Below are 20,497 nucleotides of genomic sequence, written 5' to 3'. Positions count from 1 at the left end.
CTGAGGATGCTTTCCCTTTCACTCATATTTTAAACAGCTCTTTTACCAACTTAAGTGCATTTTGATCTCTTTCCCAAATATGTCATAAAAAGAGAGCTTTTCTTTCTCATATAGTCCTTACAAGGTTGAAGTTTACTTAAAGAGATGATAACTCTTGGTGCCACTGTCAACTAAAACATTAAATCTAAAGCAGTATTTTATTTTGAAAAGTTTGTTTCCTTATTTATTTTCTCTTCCACAACAAATACTCTAATGCAACAGTTACGGACTCTTAAAATGACTGAATTACAGGGTCATGTTGAGCATTAACTCAGTGAATGACTGCATATTTTTCTCCTCTGTTACTTTAACAAGACCTGCGTCTTTTCTGATGCAAGACGATACTTTAAGGAGGACTTGACCAGATGTCCTCTAAATTCCCCCCTAATCCTCAGATCCGACGATTAGAGGTTTCTGTGATTTTGTTGAAAGTACAAACATACTGAAGTCATCCTCATTCCAAAGCATAATAAGTTCATTACACATTTTAGAGGAAATTTCATTTATAACTATACTACAAATAAAGTATATGTATATAAAGATAGATTTAAATATATATATATTTCCTATTTCCTTTTTTTATTCTAAGAAATTGCTTTTTCAGAGGGTGATTAAACTCACTTTGAAGTGGTTTATCTACTCATGCTGCTTAATTTCCTATTTGACATGTTAATACCCTATCTTGCCCGATAACCCTTTGATTATTTCCATCAGGTATAAACAAATGTTTCCAGGGATAGAAATCCAGGCAGCGACCTCCCATATGCCAGAAAACCATTAAGAATTCTTGACAAGGTAGCAGCCCTTTGGAACAGATAGACAAAATGACCCTGCTCAGCCCGTCAACTCCCTTGGTGACATGGGCAAGGTCGGAACACATATTCAGAAAAGAGCTTTTTGTGTGGACCTGTGGTCAAAACTGATACTCAACACAAGAACCTCCTTCAGAGAAATACCCACAGATAGTAAAGTGGTGAGGTTTTTGGTAAGCGGAATGAACAAAGTAGGACATGGGTATCAGACACAGTCTTTTCTTGTCAGGGTCACAGACCCACTCAATTTACTAAAATCTATCACATTTGTATGTCTCTCCATTTTTCTATGCTTTAGTCATTAGCTAGTTCCACTTTTCTTATAGGAAGTATTTCTGGGTAAAGAATTTAGGGCTTTACGTAGGGAAGAAATAAAAACAAAGTATTAAACCCTTAGAAACTGAAGTTTATAAGGTCAGATCTTCAAATGTCATGTCAATCATACCACATATACCATGATCCACAAATAAATCAGATATACACAGATACCAATGCAGGCAATATTATTTTTGCCTCCTTTTGTGTTTAATATCATTGAAGGTTCTACTAAGAACCTTTTTAATGCCTTAAAAAACACAGAAACTTCTCAAACATCTATCAGTTATCTGGAGGAATAAATCATGTTCCAAATTGTATTCAACAAAATTCTAGAAAAAGATGATTTCTTTTCAGTATTTAAAAATTGGTATCTGATCGATTTCATTTTGAACTAGATTAGTAATCTAAGTCTTCTTCATCAAGCTTTTAAAATTCAAAGAACTTCAGCTTCTAAATACAATAAAGACTTAAGTACACATTCAAATTGAAAATGGGAATTTATTTTCTATTACACTTTTCTGGCCAAAAGGAGTGGAAGGATTTTTTTTCCTTCTTACTTTCTTATAGCAAACATTGTTATATTTAAAAAAAAACGCAAAATATAACAGAATTGTAGCCGAGGAGACTAATTCTATGCAAATGGTATTAATCACAGCTCAGTTAAAAGAACACTTGATATAGATTAGCTTTAACAGATGATGTTAACTTTTCAACATTTGTATTTCTCATATCACTTTTGGGCAGCCTTTGCATATTTTTCTTCAACATGATGTCTTCATATTTTTTGCTCTAGAATTTCCTTGACTTAAAATGCTGGCTTGAGGAAGATTACATGAGATTTATGGGCTCTGTGCTATTTTTTAAATGTTGGGCAAAGTTGGGCTGATTGATAGTGTAATTCATTCAAATGAGCTGTGTTTTCACTCACCAGTTTGAGAGGTTTGGTTCCTTTTGTAGCTAAAGAATATAGAGTCCATTTTTCTACCAGCCCACTGAAATGGCTAAAATAGTCCAGGCAAAAGATCACACTGAATTCTACTATTCAGGAGAGATTCGCATTTCATGGTGTTGTCATAGGGTAGGTATTTCCTTGAGCAATGCTCGTATTTACACGTAGTGTTGAGAGGGAACACTGAATTTCAAAACCATAGTTGCCTTTCTCTAGTGAAAAGATTTTTAAATTTGCTATGATCACTTCGTTTCAATTTCGTTTTCTTAGAGTCATGTACGCTCTGTGATCTAAATTTCTTAAGTTCATTTCAAATCAGAGAGAAAAATTTAAGACTATAAAAACAAGCACAAAATGAACAAAGTATAATTTTGCCATTAAATTTTCTCCTGGATAACTCTGCAAATATTTCTTGTCGTTTCCATTCTGTTCAACACCGCAGAACAATACACTCGTGGCTCAATGGCAAAGCAACGTGCATATGAGTGACAAAACATGGAAACCATTAAAGGAATATAAATGTAAATCAAACTTTTAAAATCCTACTAATACAACCACCTCCTTCTTTATTTTTTGTCAATATTTATTCCACTTGAATTCACATTTTGATTCCAGGAGGCCCTGCGCCATTAGCCCCAATCACAAAGACCACTATCTTTGGAGGGTAAAAGCCTGTTATGTCTATTGGTAGCAAACTTGCAAAAGTTTTCTGGAAGACTAATAAAATTATATTCTGCTTATTTGTTTTCTGGATGGGACCTTGAAAATAGAAAAGGACTAAGAAACAGGGCATGCTTTTTTGAGGTTTCTTGGGCTGGGAAGTAGAAAAATAGGTGTTTTCCTCTGGGACTTTTTTTGTGGCTGACAATGGTGAGGTGGAGATTTCTGAGAGCACTTTGTCATTTTCCTCAGTCCTTAAGGGAGTGGTAGGCTTTGGCAGTCCGGCTGTTGACAAAATCTGTCTTCTTAAATTGAGCCTTTGGAATAAGCAAACAGAGATGTGAAAGGTAATAACATTTTCACATGAGAAAATGCAGTTTTTAGCAATCTCTTACCAGGGGCAGAAAGGTGGGCCACCATGATCTGGATGTTAACTGCTACTCATACCTTTCTAGTGTTCTTACCTTCTTGTAGGCATTATGGAGCTCCGTGTGTGTCCACAGAGAGTAGAGGAGAACAGAAGCAGCTTTACTTGCTTTATTGGAGGCATAACTGAAAAGAGGAAAAAGGCATATTCTGAGATCAGTGAGAACGTGTCAGGCTTCTGAATGCTGCCTTTGGACCTTCTGTATATCTTCTTTAACTGCTGTCACTTGGTGGCTGTCCACTAAGTCAGGCCACTCACCATGACAAGAGAATTAGATAGTGAGCTTTGAAGGCCGGGGGCCATTGGGTTTTAAAAGAAAAAATTACTAAAAAACATTTTTAAGGCCATTAGGACAGGCTAACCAATAGTTTATAGAGTATATTCCTGATACTTATAAGGAATATAGCCTTAGATTTCATGAAACCTTGAATTTATTTAGACTACAATCTGTATATTTATATACACTATTACATTTATTTTATATTAAATAAATAAAATTAAATATATTTATATCAAATATTATATATACACTATAGAAATATATTTGTATGTTTATAATGTGTGTGTATATATACAAAAAAAATTATTCTATAATGAGGTGGGTGGCAGAATGGGGTAACGTTGATGGGCATTAAGGAGGGCACTTGATGCACTGAGCACTGGGTTTATATGCAACTGATGAATCACTAAATTCTACCTCTGAAACTAATAATATGCTATATGTTAATTAAATTGAATTTAAGTGAAAAATGAAACAAAACAAAAAATTTGTCCTAAATTTTCTGTTTCTGGCTAAGGATCTATGCTTACTTAACGCTCTTTCTTTCCATCACCTGAACCAGCACATGGCTGAATTTTTTCATTTAACAAAGATTTCTCGTATCATAGGAATTTATGAACAGGCAACTATGAATAGAAAATACAAAACTGTATGGAGAAGCACATCCTGAGTTCATTCATTTGCTAAAAGCCTTTCTTTTCCATGCCAGTCTTGCACTAAGGGTAAGTCAAATCATCACTTTACAGATTTTTTTTTTAGTACTTCATGGACTTTTTTTTTAAGATTTTATTTACTTATTAATGAAACACACACAGAGAGAGGCAGAGACATAGGCAGAGGGAGAAGCAGGCTCCCTATGAGGAGCCCAATGTGGGACTCAATCCCAGGACCCCAGGATCACAACCTGAGCCGAAGGCAGACACTCAACCACTGAGCCACCCTGGTGTCATGGTTCATGGACTTTTCAGAGTTACTTGCTAATACTGAGGCACTAATAAATCCATGAAAGCAATGGGTGTTTAATATTTAAAATTGAAAAATATTTCTGAATTGCAAGGGTTTTATATCATAGTTTGTTTATAAGTTGGTTGTGTGAAAAAAAAAAGGTTGGTTGTGTGGCACTTGGAAATCATTTATTCAAAGAAAAAATGCTATAAATGGCAACTGATTTCCAGGCTGGCCCCTAAATTACACATCAGCTATACAACACTAACAAGGAAAGGGCAGTGGGCATAACTGGTAAAAGCTCTTTGTTGATTTTTTTTTTTTTTTTTAAGACAGAGCAAATGGACACTCAGGGCAAAAAAAGAATAGAGTAGTACATCCCATGTGTTGCTCAGCTATAAGTAGTTTCCAAAAGTGATGGCATAGGCTCATGCACTTCTTATACCTGAAGACTCAAATCATTAAAATCACATGGTCTTCCTGAGATTTGCTTATAAGCATGGATGACTACTTGAAATAGTCATTTCTGTTCTACAGCAATCATTCAATCTTTCCATAAAGACTGAGCAACTGTTCTCCTCCAGACTATGGGGACAGGTGAATATTCTGATTTGGGGAATTAACATTCTATCTAGTGCTCCTTTTAATCCTAGGATTCTGAATATGGTCTTCCTTTCCTATGAGGTTTGCCAGAGTGGGGCTGCAGAGCACAAGGGCTCACCTGAATGGGGCTGAGGGGAAGGAGATGTGTGTTTACTCCAGGACACCACCGACCCGCCTATGCTTCGCTGTGTGGTCAGGCACACATTGTCTACCAGGGGAAAGTCTGTTTGCTTCACAACTCATCAGAATCAGGATATAAAATTTTTTCTCTTTCTTAGTTATTTACAAAAGTAACTTGTATTTAACAAGTCAAACAATTCAGAATTGTGTAAAGAGAAAAAGATGCCCCCTCTGGATTCTATGCCTCTAAATTAACTAATAGTAATAATTTTGTTACACAATGTTTTTCATTTTCTTTCTTGTCTTCTTTAATGGGGAAAATTTAAAGAGACAGAAACAGGGATGTAGGATGACTTATATACACTAGACCTATTCTCAAAAGGGAATAAAAGATAGAAGAGAAGTGATAGAGAAAACTGAGAAAGCAAGAATTTCTGATTATGTTGGTCTTATTTTATTCTTTTGAGAATCAAATTAATTCACCAGGTTGATAAAAGACTGGATTGTATTACCCAGGGAAGCTATGGAGTTTGTCTATCTGGATATTTTAGAAGAGAATGGGCAACTCTTTGGCTTGAAGAATTCAGTTTTTCACTTGTTTGATTATTAAGGATTGAACCAGACGATCTGGCCCAACTTTAGGATCTCATTTTCTGTCCATGTTACCCATGGTACTCAATGTGTGGACATTCAAAACTAGATTTACATATGGGACTGGAGGTGAGGAATGAGGAAACAGTCAACTGGCAGATACCACAGGACTTACACATCGCCTGAGCTGATGGTCATGATTTTCTGCAGGCCCCCAGTGTTTAGAAGATCCCGTGCATTCTGGTAACTATTTTGGATTACATTGTTCAACGTGTAGCAGGCAGAGGCTGTGGTTTCAATGAGAAGATCAGTACTCGGGACTGTGTCAGGAATTATGGAAACCAAATCAGGTAGAGTTTCTTTGGCTACAAAATGAAAAACAACAACAACAACAATACTTGATTAGAAAGATTCTTTTTTTTTTTTTTAATTTTTATTTATTTGTGATAGTCACAGAGAGAGAGAGAGAATGAGGCAGAGACACAGGCAGAGGGAGAAGCAGGCTCCATGCACTGGGAGCCCGACGTGGGATTCGATCCCGGGTCTCCAGGATTGCGCTCTGGGCCAAAGGCAGGCGCCAAACCACTGCGCCACCCAGGGATCCCTAGAAAGATTCTTAATTTCAAGATCCCAATACATTTTGGGTAAAGAAGGTTTCAAAAAGAAACACAATTGGTTAATAAACATATGGAAAGATGTAATCTATCTGATACTCGGATTTTAAAAAGATTCTTAAAAAGTTGGTTTTTTTTTTTTTTTTAAGATTTTATTTATTCAGGAGAGACATACACAGAGAGAGGCAGAGACACAGGCAGAGAGAGAAGCAGGCTCCTCGCAGGGAGCCCGATGTAGGACTTGATCCCAGGATCACAACCTGAGCCAAAGGCAGACAGATGCTCAACTACTGAGCCACCCAGGCTCCCCTTCTTTTCTTTTTCTTTTTCTTTTTTTTTAAATAAAGATTTATTTATTTATTTGAGAGAGAGAGAGAGAGCATGAGAGAGGGAGGGGGAACGAGATAATCTCCAGCAGATTCTCTGCTGAGCATGGAGCTGGATGTAGGGCTTGATCTCATGACTCTGAGATTGTGACCTGAGCTGAAATCAAGATTTGGACACTCAACTGACTGAGGCACCCACAGGCACTCCAAAAAAGATAATACTCTGTGCTTAGTACATTGGAAGTCTTTTGACAGAAACAACAATGACAGTTTGACAGAAGTGTCAAGAATTTAAAATTTTTCACATTCTTTGATTTAATAATTCCACTTCTGGAAATTCATCCTAAAGACATCATTTTAAAAATAGAAAAAGATTTATGCAGAGACTTTTATTATAGTATTATATACAAGTGAAAAATTATAAAAAGCCTAAATAACTCAATAATAGGAATATGATTATCTGAAACACATCTGCAAAGATTATGTATCTCCAAAATATTTATGAAACATGTATGGGGCACCTGGGTGGCTCAGTGGTTGAGCATCTGCCTTTGGCCCAGGTGGTCCTGGGGTCCTGGGATCAAGTCCTGTATCAGGCTCCCCCCAGGTAGTCTGCTTCTCTCTCTGCCTATGCTGCTGTCTCTCTCTCTGTGTCTTTCATGAAAAAAAAAAAAATACATGTATTTATCTTAAAATAACATGTATAACAAGAAAATATTTATGTTAGTATTCTGTGTGAAAAATCAGTATAGTTATTTATAAGAAATAAGAAAAACATGTATTTATCTTAAAATAACATGTATAACAAGAAAATATTTATGTTAGTATTCTGTGTGAAAAATCAGTATAATTATTTATAAGAAATACATAATGTAACATTAGAAAAGAAAATATACAAAAGAAACATGAGAAGAAATACACTAAAATATTAATAGGACTTGTTTTTCTATAATACTATTATGGTAACCTAAACCTCCGATGAAGAGCTTCCGCAGCTGCTCGGGCTCTTTGGGAGACTCTGACTTAGACATGACGGCGGCGGTGGGAGGGGAGACTTTAAGGATGCTTACTCGGCGGCGTCCAGGGGCAGAAAAGGACCTAAAATTTTTTTAAACAACTATCTGTACTGCTTAGTTTCTTCAATAAACAAATAATACTATTATTTAAAAAAGAAAAAAAACCACTATTTAAAATTTATGTTTTCGTTCTATATGTAAGTTCTTGGTTGTAGGATTTCAATTTGGCTTTTCTCATAATAACAAAAAAGGTATAAATATTTGATAATTTGACTATAACTTGTCAAATATATTGGGATATATTTTAGGCAATATGAATTTGTACTTGATTTCTTGCAATAATTCTTTTCACGTACGTTTCCTTCCTTTTCTCTTACTACTTTGGACTCAAGTGATAGAGAACATGCTCCTATTATTCCTCACAACTCTTTATTTTTTAAAGATTTTAATTATATATTCATGAGAGACACAGAGAGAGGCAGAGACAAACACAGAGGGAGGAGCAGGCTTCTCTGTGGGGAGCCAAATTCAGGACACAATCCCAGGACCCTGGGATCACAGCTTGAGTCAAAGGCACATGCTCAACCACTGAACCACCCAGGTACCCCTGAATATCATATTATTGAGGGAGATCTCATTTAATCCTTAAACTAAATAGCTTAAGAAGCCAAGACATTAATTGGATGTCTGAAAACATCCGTAACTATGAATAGATGGGAATTGAGAATCTCAAGATATATCCAAATACTTCCTTGTGTTATTTCAGCTGATCTTTGTAAAAACACTGTGAGGTAGTGATTATTAATCTCATTCTGTTTATTTCTATAAACCTAAATAAAATGTGAGGATTTCATTCCAAGTCAGCACATGGAAACTTTTAGTCTAGAAGTCTCTCAGGAGAAACACGATTGATGTATTTCAAACTCATTTTCATTTATGCCTGGCTATTAATACTCTGAATCAAGATGGGCCCTTTCACTCAAATTATATATAAACCCAATTTGGAATTTAAAAATTGCATCTATCTTGCGGAAGCCTCTTCTCAATACTGTCCTTAAAATGAGAGGAGCTTTATTAGTGGATCATCTTATGACAGCATGGGACTACACAGAAATAAACCCACAATTATATGGTCAATCTTTGACTAAGGAAGGAAGAATATGCAATGGGAAAATACCAGTCTCTGCAACAAATGGTGTTGGGAAAACTGGACAGCAACATGAAGAAGAATGAAACAGGACCACTTCCTTACACCATACACAAAAATTAACTCAAAATCGATTATGGACCTCAATGTGAGACCTGAAACCATACAAATCCTAGGAGAGAGCACAGGCAGTAATTTCTTTGACATCAACTGTAGCAACATTTTTCTAGATCTGTCTCCTGAGGCAAGGAAAACACAGCAAAAGTAAACTATTGAGACTTCGTCAAAAGAAAAAGCTTCTGCACAGCAAAAAATAACCAGCAAAACTAAAAGACAACCTACTGAGTAGGAGGAGATATTTGCAAATGACATATCTGATAAAGGGTTATTATCCAAAATATATGAAAAACTTATATAACTCAACACCCAAAAAACAAATAGTCCAATTAAAAAATAGGCAGAAGACACGAACAGATGTTTCTCTAAAAAAGACAGATGGCCAACAGACACATGAAAAGATTATCATCGTTGGTTATTATCAGGAAAATGCAGATCAAAATCACAATGAGATATCACCTCACACCTGTCAGAATGGCTAAAAAAACCCCTCAAGAAACAACAAGTATTGGCAAGGATATGCAGAAAAATGAGCCCTCATGCATTGTTGAGAAGAATACAAATTGGTGCAGCCACTGTGGAAGAAAGAATGGAAATTCTTCAAAAAATAAAAAGTAGAACTACCCTACCATGCAGGAACCACAGTACTGAATATTTACCCAAAGAATAACAAAAACACTAATTCAAAGGGATACATGCAGCATTATGTTTACTGCAGCATTTTTTACAACAGCTAAATTATGGAAGCAACACAAGTGTCCAAGGATAGATGAATAGATAAAGAAAATGTGGTATATGTATGTCTGTGTATTATATAGAATATTATTCAGCCATAAAAAAGAATGAAATCTTGTCATTTGCAACAACATAGATAGAGCCAGAGAGTGTTAACACTACGTGAAGTAAGTCACTCAGGGAAAGACAAATACCATATGACTTCACTCGTGTGGAATTTAAAAAACAAAACAAATGAACAAGGGGAAAAAAAGACAAAACAAAAACCAGACCCTTTACTATAGAGAACAAACAGTCACCAGAGGGGAGGTGGCTGGGAGGATGCATGGAATAGGTGAAAGGGATTGAGAGCACATTTATCCTGGTGAGCACTGAGTAATGTATAGAGTTGTTGAATCAGTACATTGTACACCTGAAATGAGTATAAACACTGTATGTTAACTACATTAGAATTAAAATTTTAAAAGTTGCAAAAAAACCCAATAAAGATAATCTTCCTAGAATTTTATGGATAAAAGCCTCACTACGATAACAGGCTACATAAAAGAAATTGAACAAAACTAGACTTTGAGTGCAAACTACTTCATTAGTGAGAGGATTTGGATCAAGCTGGTCACAGTAAACTCTGATGTGACTGTACCATAATGGTCCTTTGGACTTATTCCATAATAAAGGAGAAGGCTAGACCTATTTAACAAAACACTGGTCCTCCCTATAATGGAGGGAGGGCATCATCTACAAGTTACATGGCACTTTAATTAAGAGGGCCACTAGGGCAGCCCGGGTGGCTCAGCGGTTTAGTGCCGCCTGCAGCCCAGGGCCTGATCCTGGAGACCCGGGATCGAGTCCCACGTCAGGCTCCCTGCATGGAGCCTGCTTCTCCCTCTGCCTGTGTCTCTGCCTCTCTTTCTCTCTGTGTGTGTCATGAATAAATAAATAAAAAATCTTAAAAAAATAAAAAAAGAGGGCCACTAAAATGACAAACTGGAATATGGACATTGGAATAGAAATTTTCCTCTCGCTTTCCCTCTCTTCCTTTCTCCCTTCCTTCTCTTTCTTCTTTCCTTTCTTTGTTTCTTTCCACTTTATCTTTTTACAGGCTAGTGGCAAAACACATGTTATATATGTTACACAATGTCACATGCATGCTACACACATGTTACAACAAGGGAAATTATTGGAATTGAGGAAACTAATATTACTTCACATGCAGTTAAGACATTCCTCTAAGTTTGGCCAAGACTTAAAACTCAGGACTGAGAAAAACTTGATGACACATTATCACAATCTCTAAAACATGCCTGAAATGTAATGAAAAATTTATCTGAAGTTCAGTTATTCTACATCACTCAGTTTGCTTTTGTTTTGTTAAAATTAACTCTAATAATTTGTTAGCCACTAGATGTTATATAATCCAATTTTAATATCTTTTATTTATCTTCCTGTTTCTCTAAACTTTTATCTGTCTATAAGCACAGAGAGAGATCTGGAATAATATTCACCTAAGGTTAACAATGGTTGCTTTCTGAGTGGTAAGAGGAAGTTTTTTTTTGTCTTATTTGTTGTGCTTTACTTAATTGCTTGCATTTTTAAAATAGGCACATATCTTTTCTTAAAAAAACCCTGAAGTTGTGGCTCTTTAATAAAACCATCCAAAACGATGATTTTCCATTTATCTAGCTTCTGGTTAAGAGTGACAAGTATGGGATGAGAAGTCACATTGTTAAGCCATTTCATATTAAGAGAAAAAAGAGTATCGATATTATAATTACCCAGGTGAGCCAAAAAAATTTAAGATGCAATGTATCAAAGCCAGAACTCACTCAAGGTAGGCAAACAAAGAAAAAAATAAACATTAAGTATAGTAAAATGCAAAAAATCCCCTTGATTCTGCTAAGGCCATTTCCTGCTCAATTGAAGAATTAAATGTTTATTTATATATAAAAAAAGTAGAGAGTGGGCTACATTTGCATCTTCCCAAGAGTTAGAGGACGGTAGAACATGAGAGCAACAGCATTCCTGCCCTATAGGCACGTGCATAATGCATTGAGTGCAGTTACCTCCATCAGCATTGTTTTAAAGATTGGAGTCAACATTTCCTTTGGGAAAAGAAAAAAAAAGCCAAAGGATAATATACTTGATTAAAGTGCAGCACAAAGTTCACAAAGGACAATGAGGAGAACACTTTGATAATTTTCAGAGTGCCTGTGGCAAGGTTTCTTTTAGATTCACTGAAAAATTTCCAGGGTCTCTCTATATTTATAATGGGCATGAAACCATTGTATGAAACCGCCCATGCAATATTGTGCTGCCGACTGGCTTTGGCAATGACATTATTAAAACATAACCACAGACTTCAGTATCTTTGGTGCTGAAACCAAACAAGAGTTTGTTTATAATTTTAGTGGAAATTTGTGAAAACCTGAATTTTGAGTTGAAATTTGTGAAAAACTGAATTTTGAGTTGTCAGGAATGACTAATTTATAGAGCATTAGGAAGCCTGATTGATTTTGGCATTATCTTCCTATTAACTCATTTTACAGTTCTTTACTTGATTCACAAACATTTATCAGACATTTCTATGTATAAAACAAATGAACAGAACATTATTTGATAGTGTAACAGTTATCTTTGTCAGTACAGATTCAAAAGAGGGAGCATATATTTCATTGTATTCATTTAAAAATCCTCTATGCCAAATTTGTTTTTAATTTAAACAATATTTTATTTAAATTTAACTTAGTTAACATATAGGATATTATTAGTTTCAGGGGGAGAATTTAGCGATTCATCAGTTTTATATAACACCCAGTGCTCATTACATCAAGTGCCCTCCTTAATGCCCATCACCCAGTTACCCCATTCCCCCACCCACTGCTCTTCCAGCACTCCCCATTTGTTCTTTATAGTTAAGAGTTTCTTATAGTTTGCTTAACTCTCTGTTTTTATCTTATTTTTCCTTCCCTTCCCTCTGTTTGTTTTGTTTCTTAAATTCCACATATGAGATCATATAATTGTCTTTCTCTGATGGACTTATTTCACTTAGCACAATACACTCTAGTTCCATCTGTATCATTGCAAGTGCATGCCGAATTCAATATATATTCAGTGACTCCTCCTTTTTGTCTTTTTTGCATGTCCATCCATTTTTTTCTAGCGCAGTGAGGACCAAACCTCTAAAGTGAGGACCGCTGTATGTATATTTTCAATGGTTTGGAAGAGCAGTGCTTAAGCAGGCCACACACAGAGCACTCCCACTTTCTTGACTGCATAACGGAAGTCTGAGAAACATCAGGTATGTTATCTACCTTGTTAATTACATTTGAGTCTAAAATTTCTCTTCTGTAGTAATTAAAACAAGCAAAAAAATGTTGGAAATTAAGAAAAATCCTATTTGAGATCTGAGAACAAAGCCTATCCTGGTGCCTCGGTGCCAGGGCCAGGCAAGTCTCTTTATCGCATTTTGCTCCTTGGTCACATTTTCAGTTCGTCATTGTAGAAAATGAGATAGTTCCACTGCATTTGTATTTTCAGTATGTATTCACGACATCGAGACACATTTGCTGACTCACCAATTTCATTCTGCAGAGAAAGATTCCGAGACAAATTTCTCAGCAGGGAGACTGCTGTCTTTTTCACACTTGGATCACCAACATGCAGCATCTTGCGGGTGTGCTGAAGGCCATTTTCCTTCTGGACAACTGTCTGAGCTACTGATGTCGGCATCTGTCGCATGAAACATGTCTTATCAATACTATTGCACCTGACTTCATGCTAATATTAAATTTCTGTAGGTTACTAGAGACTGAGAAAGATGTTTTGAAAACTAGGGCTGTGATGAACCTAGTCTGAAGATATTTCCTTTATATTCTTATGTTTTCATGTCTACCTTCAGTTCAGGTCATGATCCTGGGGTTCTGGGATCAGGTTCTGCTTTGGGGGCTACCTGCTCAGTGAAGAGACTGCTTCTCCTTCTCCCTCAGCCCCTCTCCCTGCTCATGCTCTCTCTCTCAAATAAATAAATACAATACAATAAATGAATTCTTTTTATTATTTTTAAAAAAGATTTTGTTTATTCATGAGAGACACACAGAGAGGCAGAGGGAGAAACAGGCTTCCTGTGGGGAGCCTGATGCGGATCTATCCCAGGACCTGAGGACCATGACCTGAGCTAAAGGCAGATGCTCAATCACTGAGCCACGCAGGTGCCCTAATAAATGAATTCTTAATATGTTTTCAATTTTATTACAGGATAAAAACAGCTTATTTGGTGTTTTAATTTTTTTATTATTTATTTATTTAAAGATTTTATTTATTTATTTGAAAGAGAGAGCAAGAAAGACCACAGGTTGGGGGAGGAGCTGAGGGAGATAGAGAAGCCGACTCCCCACCGAGCAGGCAGCCAGGTTCAGGGCTTACATTCAGGACCTTGGGATCGTGACCTGAGCCAAAGGCAGACACTTAACTGACTAAACCACCCAGGTGCCCTTATTTGGTATTTTAAATTAATTAGTTAATTAATTGATTGATTAATTTTTTAAAAATATTTTATTTATTTACTCATGAGAGACACACACAGAGAGAGAGAGAGAGAGAGAGAGAGAGGCAGAGACACAAGCAGAAGGAGAAGCAGGCTCTATGCAGGGAGCCCAACATGAGACTCGATCCTGGGTCTCCAGGAGCATGCCCCGAGCTGAAGGCGGCCTAAACCGCTGAGCCACCTGGGCTGCCCTATTTGGTATTTTTAAATAGAATATTGGATTTGGGTTATTTACTATATTTTTGCATGGTTATAAATAAAATGGGCCTTTTTTTTCCCTTCCTCTTTATTCACATTTTTAAACTCAGCACTTTGGAAAGAATATAAGGGTGATATTTTAGAATCAAACTCTAGCGTCATGCAATTAGTTGCATAATGTTTTCACTTTTTCTATTTCCTTGAACTATTTGTTTAATACAAGAATAATCCCAACTTTGTGGGCCTGGTGGAATCTAGCTATAAAGACAACTGAACTGAGAAAAATTTTAAAGGGAGATGTCTTTAATATTTCAGCATATATGCTAGCTGTTGCCTTGGTCACCTTCTTGTTCACATTTTGGCATTTTATATATTTTAACAAACTTACTCGTTTCTAAAAAGCCAGCTTATTCTAAAGGAGATATTGGGCTTTTAAAGAAAAGAATGTATGGCTAGTTAGATTACTCTAATTTTATGCTCTCAATCAGAGGCTGTATGTGCAAATCTTATTTGGAATTAGGTTGGCCACATACTTTCAGGGGGTCTGAGTACTGACCAGAACCTTCCTAGCATCAGTAAATCTCTAATACTGGGGTCTCGGCTGTGTCTACAACTTTATAGATTTTTTTTTTAAAGATTTCATTTATCTGTTTATGAGACATACAGAGAGAGGCAGAGACAGAAGCAGGCTCTCTCAGGGGAGCCTGATGTGGAATTTGATACCAGGACCCCATGATCATGATCTGAGCCAAAGCTAAACCACTGAGCAATTAAGGTGCCCCACAACTTTATAGATTTGTATTTGAAGCTAACTTGAGGCCACCTGCCAGAAATGCCTATAATTCTTCAAGGTGTCTATCTTCTCTGTTTATCTAAACACTGCTTATTTGCCCCTCCCTCCTGCAGACTGCTCTCCTTACATTTTCCACTATCTTTTTAGAACAGGGGTTCTTAATAGAGGGCCCAGGATAGGTTTCTGGGATGCGACAGGAGGTCCTTAAAACTATTTTTGTGTTGGAACACCTGGCTAGCTAGTTGGTGAGCCTATGGTCTTAATCTCGAGATTGTGAGTTCAAGCCCCACATTGGGTGTGGAGATTACATAAAAATAAAAAAGATAATAAAACAAAACAAAACAAAGCCTATTTTTGTATTTATGATAAACTTTCTCAGGGCAAGCATTTATAATTTCTATTAGATACTCAGTGTCCATGTTTCCAAAGTTTAATAATCACTACTTCAGAATGTTTTATTATAAACAAGTTATACTTCGTCTTTCACTAATTTGCAGAGCACTCCATTAAACTATTTGCTCCACTCAGAAGAATCCTTCCTCTGTAGCCACACAGAGAGGAGGCTATTTATTCTCTACCACTCCTGTGACTTGGGTACAAAGGTAGGTTAGCATTCCTTTCTCTCCCCAATAGCCCATCTAGATAATGTCTTCTTCCCTCACATGCAAAAATTCTGCTCTTCTGAGTCACTGTTATCCAGCTCTATCACTGCCAGAGAGTTTTGTCATCTGAAGGCCTACTGGTTCTTTCCCAACATTCATTCACTGGAGGCTCAGGGCCTGGCTCCTGGCTCAGAGCCTTCTCCACCTCCTATTCACTATAGATGACCACATTAATTCCATCATAGTTCCTCAATGTCACTGACCTTCATCTCTCCCATATATCAGCTATTCACTTCCATGGTCATCCAGAATCTGTATTCACCGCAAAATGCTTAGATTCCGAAAACCTAAACTCCAATGTTAGACTCTGAACATAATTTCCTGTTCTCTTTGCTCTCTCCCCCTCACTCCCACCATATTTCTTCTTCAGCTTCTTTAGCTTCAGTGCTTTCCTCTCAACCTCTACTCCCCACACCTCAAGCTGTTAGTCATCTCCTGCCTTTCCTTTCTTTCTTATTTAGATTAGGGTACAGGAGCCAACACATCAAAAACTGTCTTTCAAGACCCTTAACTCTCATCATTCCAGCTTCTTTCCACCTACCCATTAAAACTGCAAAACTAGGGATCCCTGGGTGGCGCAGCGGTTTGGCGCCTGCCTTTGGCCCAGGGCGCGATCCTGGAGACCCGGGATCGAATCCCACATCAGGCTCCCGGTGCATGGAGCCTGCTTCTCCCTCTGCCTATGTCTCTGCCTCTCTCTCTCTCTGTGACTATCATAAATAAATAAAAAAAAATTAAAAAAAAAAAAGATTTAAAAAAAAAAAAAAAAAAAAAACTGCAAAACTAATTTTATACTTGGCCACTAAATACTGCTAGACTAAATACTGCATTTGTGGATTGATATTTCTGCAAATTTATGGTCTCCAGTCTTCACTAGGAACCAAATGTTGCCAGTCAACTTACTGCCTTTTAAAATGCCTACTGGAGATTCAAAGCCTTATGCCAGAACGATCCTCCTAAAATTTAATCTAATTATGTTCACCTCACATTTAAGCCCTGTAATGACTCTCCATTGTCTCCAGGATGATGTTCTATTGTCTTCATATGGGCTGGCATCTACTTTCCTCTCTTTCCTTATCATTAGTCCCTAATTCGTGAGGCTACCAATATACTAAACCGCTATCTCTCCTATTAGAACATAAGTTCCTTTAAAGGAGGACATGGATCTTATCCATCTCTTTTTCCCTCCTCAGGGCCTTCTATGGTGCCCAGAACATGAGAGGTCCTATGTAAATGTTTACCAAACTGAATTATATGAATAAAATGTTATCAAGTTTTCCTAAAGATTTAGTATCATCTCAGGAGATGATCTTTTGATTGTTAACTTGATGAGTTTTTTAATATTTTCTAGACCCTAACCTTTGTTACATACATATGTTGCAAACATTTTTTTCTACTCTGTGATTTGCTTTTTACTGTCTTAATAAATGTCTTCTGAAAACATAACAGCCTAAGTTATTATTTTAATGTAGTCAATTTATAAAATATGTACTTTATAGTAGTACTTTTTGTGTCCACTTTAAAAATATCTTCCTCTCTTCCAGGTCATGAAGATATTCTTTCATAAGCTTTACTGTTTTGTCTTTCTTATTTAAATCTCATTGCTGTTAGAACTTGTTTTCTAGTAAGGTGTGAGGGTAAGGGATATGTTTTGTTTTCTTCCAACAGATATTAATTAAATTAAATAGTTTTAAAGTGTTTTAGACATTTGAAAAGTGCTTATTTCAATGACTTTTAACTTTGATTATGTGATGTTTAACTTATTTCTATTGATATATAACTGACACATAACTAAACTAATACAATTAGTTTTAGGTGTAAAACGTAATGATTTGATATACCTATATACTGCAAAATACTTGTCACAATAAGTTTAGTTAATATCCATCACTATGATCACAATTTTTTTCTTCTTGTGATGATAATTTTTTTTTAATTTTTTAAATTTATTTTTTATTTTTTTTGTGATAATTTTTAAGATCTACTCTTACAGCAACTTTCAAATATATAATATAGTATTGTTAACTATAGTCACCATTCTGTGCATTATATCTTTAGGACTTATTTTTATTTAAAGATTTTATTTATTTATTTATTCATGAGAGACAGAGAGACAGAGAGAGAGAGAGAGAGAGGTAGAGACACAGGCAGAGGGAGAAGCAGGCTCCATGCAGGGAGCCTGATGCAGGACTCAATCTCGGGGCACCAGGATTGTGCCCTAAGCCAATGGCAGGCGCTAAACTGCTGAGCCAACCAAGGATCGCCTGGACTTACTTATCTTATAATTCAAAGTTTGTACCTTAAATTTTTTTTTTTTTTTTGGTACCTTAATCTTTTAATTTATAATGTACTTTTAATTCATACCGTACTTAGAGAGTTTGTAACTGGGTAAATTTTATTAATCCTTTCTCTTTCCTATTTATTATTAGAAAGACCACTATATCTGGACCAATAAAGTTTATTAATGTAGGTATACTGATTAGAAATTACTGTAGTAATTTTATACTTAAATGACATAACCTATCTTTTAGGAAGCTATTTATTTTAGTTTAGGTTCTTTCCCATTTCAGGCACATGGCCATCAACTGCTCAGTACTCTCATTATGAACACCAGGTTAATGCACTGGGTATTTTCTGAAACTATTTTAAATGCCTTGCTTTTCACATTTTCCTATTAAGTGAGTCTTCTCAGAAATTATAAAACAAATATTTTTTATCATACCATTTAAGTATAATAAAATTAGGAAAAGTAATAATTAGAAAGGATATATTAATAAAAAGCATCTTGTAATTTAATAGAACACATTCTTGTTCCATCGTGCTAATGATTTTATTCTATAAATCTCTAGTCAAATTAAACTCTAACAACTTTGAGTATAGATTAATACTAGTTCAGTGTAGGCCTCCTTTTAGGGGACCAGACTGGTCTAATGTTAGATAGGATTTTCAATGCCTTGAAACAATTAGGATAATTATGAAGATATCTCCAATGCTTGGATTCCTTTTGGACTTGGAACCTTCTAGTACTTTAAATTTCTGTTTGTTTATCCCAGTTAGATTATTACTGCTATGTACTTAGCACTAGGCTAGTACCTGCTATATAGTAGGTGCTCAAACAATGAATGGAAGAACTTAAGATCTAAGTTAATAAACTACATATTCAGAACTTAAGTGGCACAAATATTTCTGTATCCATCCTCAGGAATATGGAAAAATCTCTGGACTGTTTGTATGCCATGAGAGATCTTGGAATGGAAGAGGCTAAAATCCAGGCTTAAAGGGTTAGCTCATATTGAACCATACTCAGGGCACAGTGAACTCAGATATCCACACACACACATGCATATCAAGTTAATTCCTAACATTTTCTTTTTAGTTGGCTGATGGTTAACGAGAGGGCTTCCACAGTTTGGGAAAGTGAAAGGAATGGTTTTGGGAAACTAGCATGGGAAAATGGGAAGGTAAGATGTCTGTGCATCATTCAAGGCTCCCTGGCAGTTTTCTTGTTTCTTCCTTTTTGTGTACAAGTAAATTTTGCAGAAAATCAAAGAGATTATAAAGTTTGGTCATATATATGCATTTTTAAGATTTTATTTTTAAGTAATCTGTACACCCAACGTGGGGTTCAACTTACAACCCCAAGATCAAGAGTCACATGCTCTACTCAAACTGAGCCAGCTGGGTGCCTTAAGTTTGGTCATATTTTTTACCACAGTGCTAAGATAAGAGACATACTGGTTTTAGTATTTCACAATTTTGTTCAAAACAGAGCAACCTTCTGTGTAAACACATTAAAGAATGAACATGGCTTCTCAATTAAAGAATAAATAATATTTTTGTTATCCATAAGAGTACTCTTCTCTATGGGGATGGATAATTGGAAACTGGACATATACTGACACACTATTTTGTGTGTGGGGCGATTAATTCTAATAATTTCATGATCAAGACAAAGGATACAACCTTAGTTCAAATAACTAAATATTTATGGAATCCCTAACCATGTGCAAAATACATAGGGAAGGGAATAAGCCTTTACTGTTTTATGTATTTTGACTTAGCTGGTATAAAGGAAGTGCATCAGGAAGAGAAGCAGCTCTTTATTTTGTGGGTAAATTTCTGGGACATAAAAGCACAGATGTCCTTTCCAACTCCAGACACAGTACACATGTGTTGTTTTTGCCTGACCAGAACTCATTTTTCCTTCTGGTAATGAGCCACTCCTTTAGCACTTCAGACCACAGAGTACAAGTGGCAGTGACCCCTGCCTGCTCAAACCCACACCCCTGAAATTCACAGGTGGGCACGTTACCCAGATCTGGCCAGTCAGAACATCACAGGCTCCTAGCCTCAGGTACTTATTCAGATATGGGCAAGTGAGACTCATTTCTTGAGTTCCAAATGGAGCTATTGAGAAAACAGTTTTTTTTTTTGTTTGTTTGTTTGTTTTTTCCTGTGAGGACATTGGGCTGGATAAAATGCAAGTCTGAAATCATCAGTGACCTTTGCTATCATGTGAAAAGAGCCTTTTAGAATAAAAAAGGGGAAAAGAGAACCCAGAGATAGAGTTATCATCACAATTGCTGGGGTACCTATCTGCCATGA

At 36.2% G+C, this 20,497-nt stretch overlaps 1 protein-coding gene across 3 annotated transcripts in view; it reads right to left on the bottom strand.

The window, feature by feature from the left end:
- Window positions 1-1,647: 1,647 nt before the first annotated feature.
- PKP2 (plakophilin 2) overlaps window positions 1,648-20,497 on the bottom strand; it is an 87,903-nt gene continuing 69,053 nt past the window's right edge. For 2 of the 3 annotated variants that reach the window (XM_072798394.1, XM_072798395.1), the window contains exons 10-13: window positions 13,272-13,425; window positions 5,920-6,109; window positions 3,243-3,330; window positions 1,648-3,095 (exon numbers count right to left, since the gene is read on the bottom strand). In XM_072798394.1, the coding sequence (XP_072654495.1) occupies window positions 3,027-3,095; window positions 3,243-3,330; window positions 5,920-6,109; window positions 13,272-13,425 (501 nt within the window). In that variant the 3' untranslated portion in view covers window positions 1,648-3,026. The remainder of the gene's footprint in view (window positions 3,096-3,242; window positions 3,331-5,919; window positions 6,110-13,271; window positions 13,426-20,497) is intronic. The other variant, XM_072798396.1, reaches the window with a different exon arrangement.

The sequence above is a fragment of the Canis lupus genome, chromosome 25 (assembly GCF_048164855.1).
Source record: "Canis lupus baileyi chromosome 25, mCanLup2.hap1, whole genome shotgun sequence".
Lineage (NCBI taxonomy): Eukaryota > Metazoa > Chordata > Mammalia > Carnivora > Canidae > Canis > Canis lupus.
Note: the sequence above shows the minus strand (reverse complement) of the source record. Positions and strands in the feature narration are given on the sequence as shown.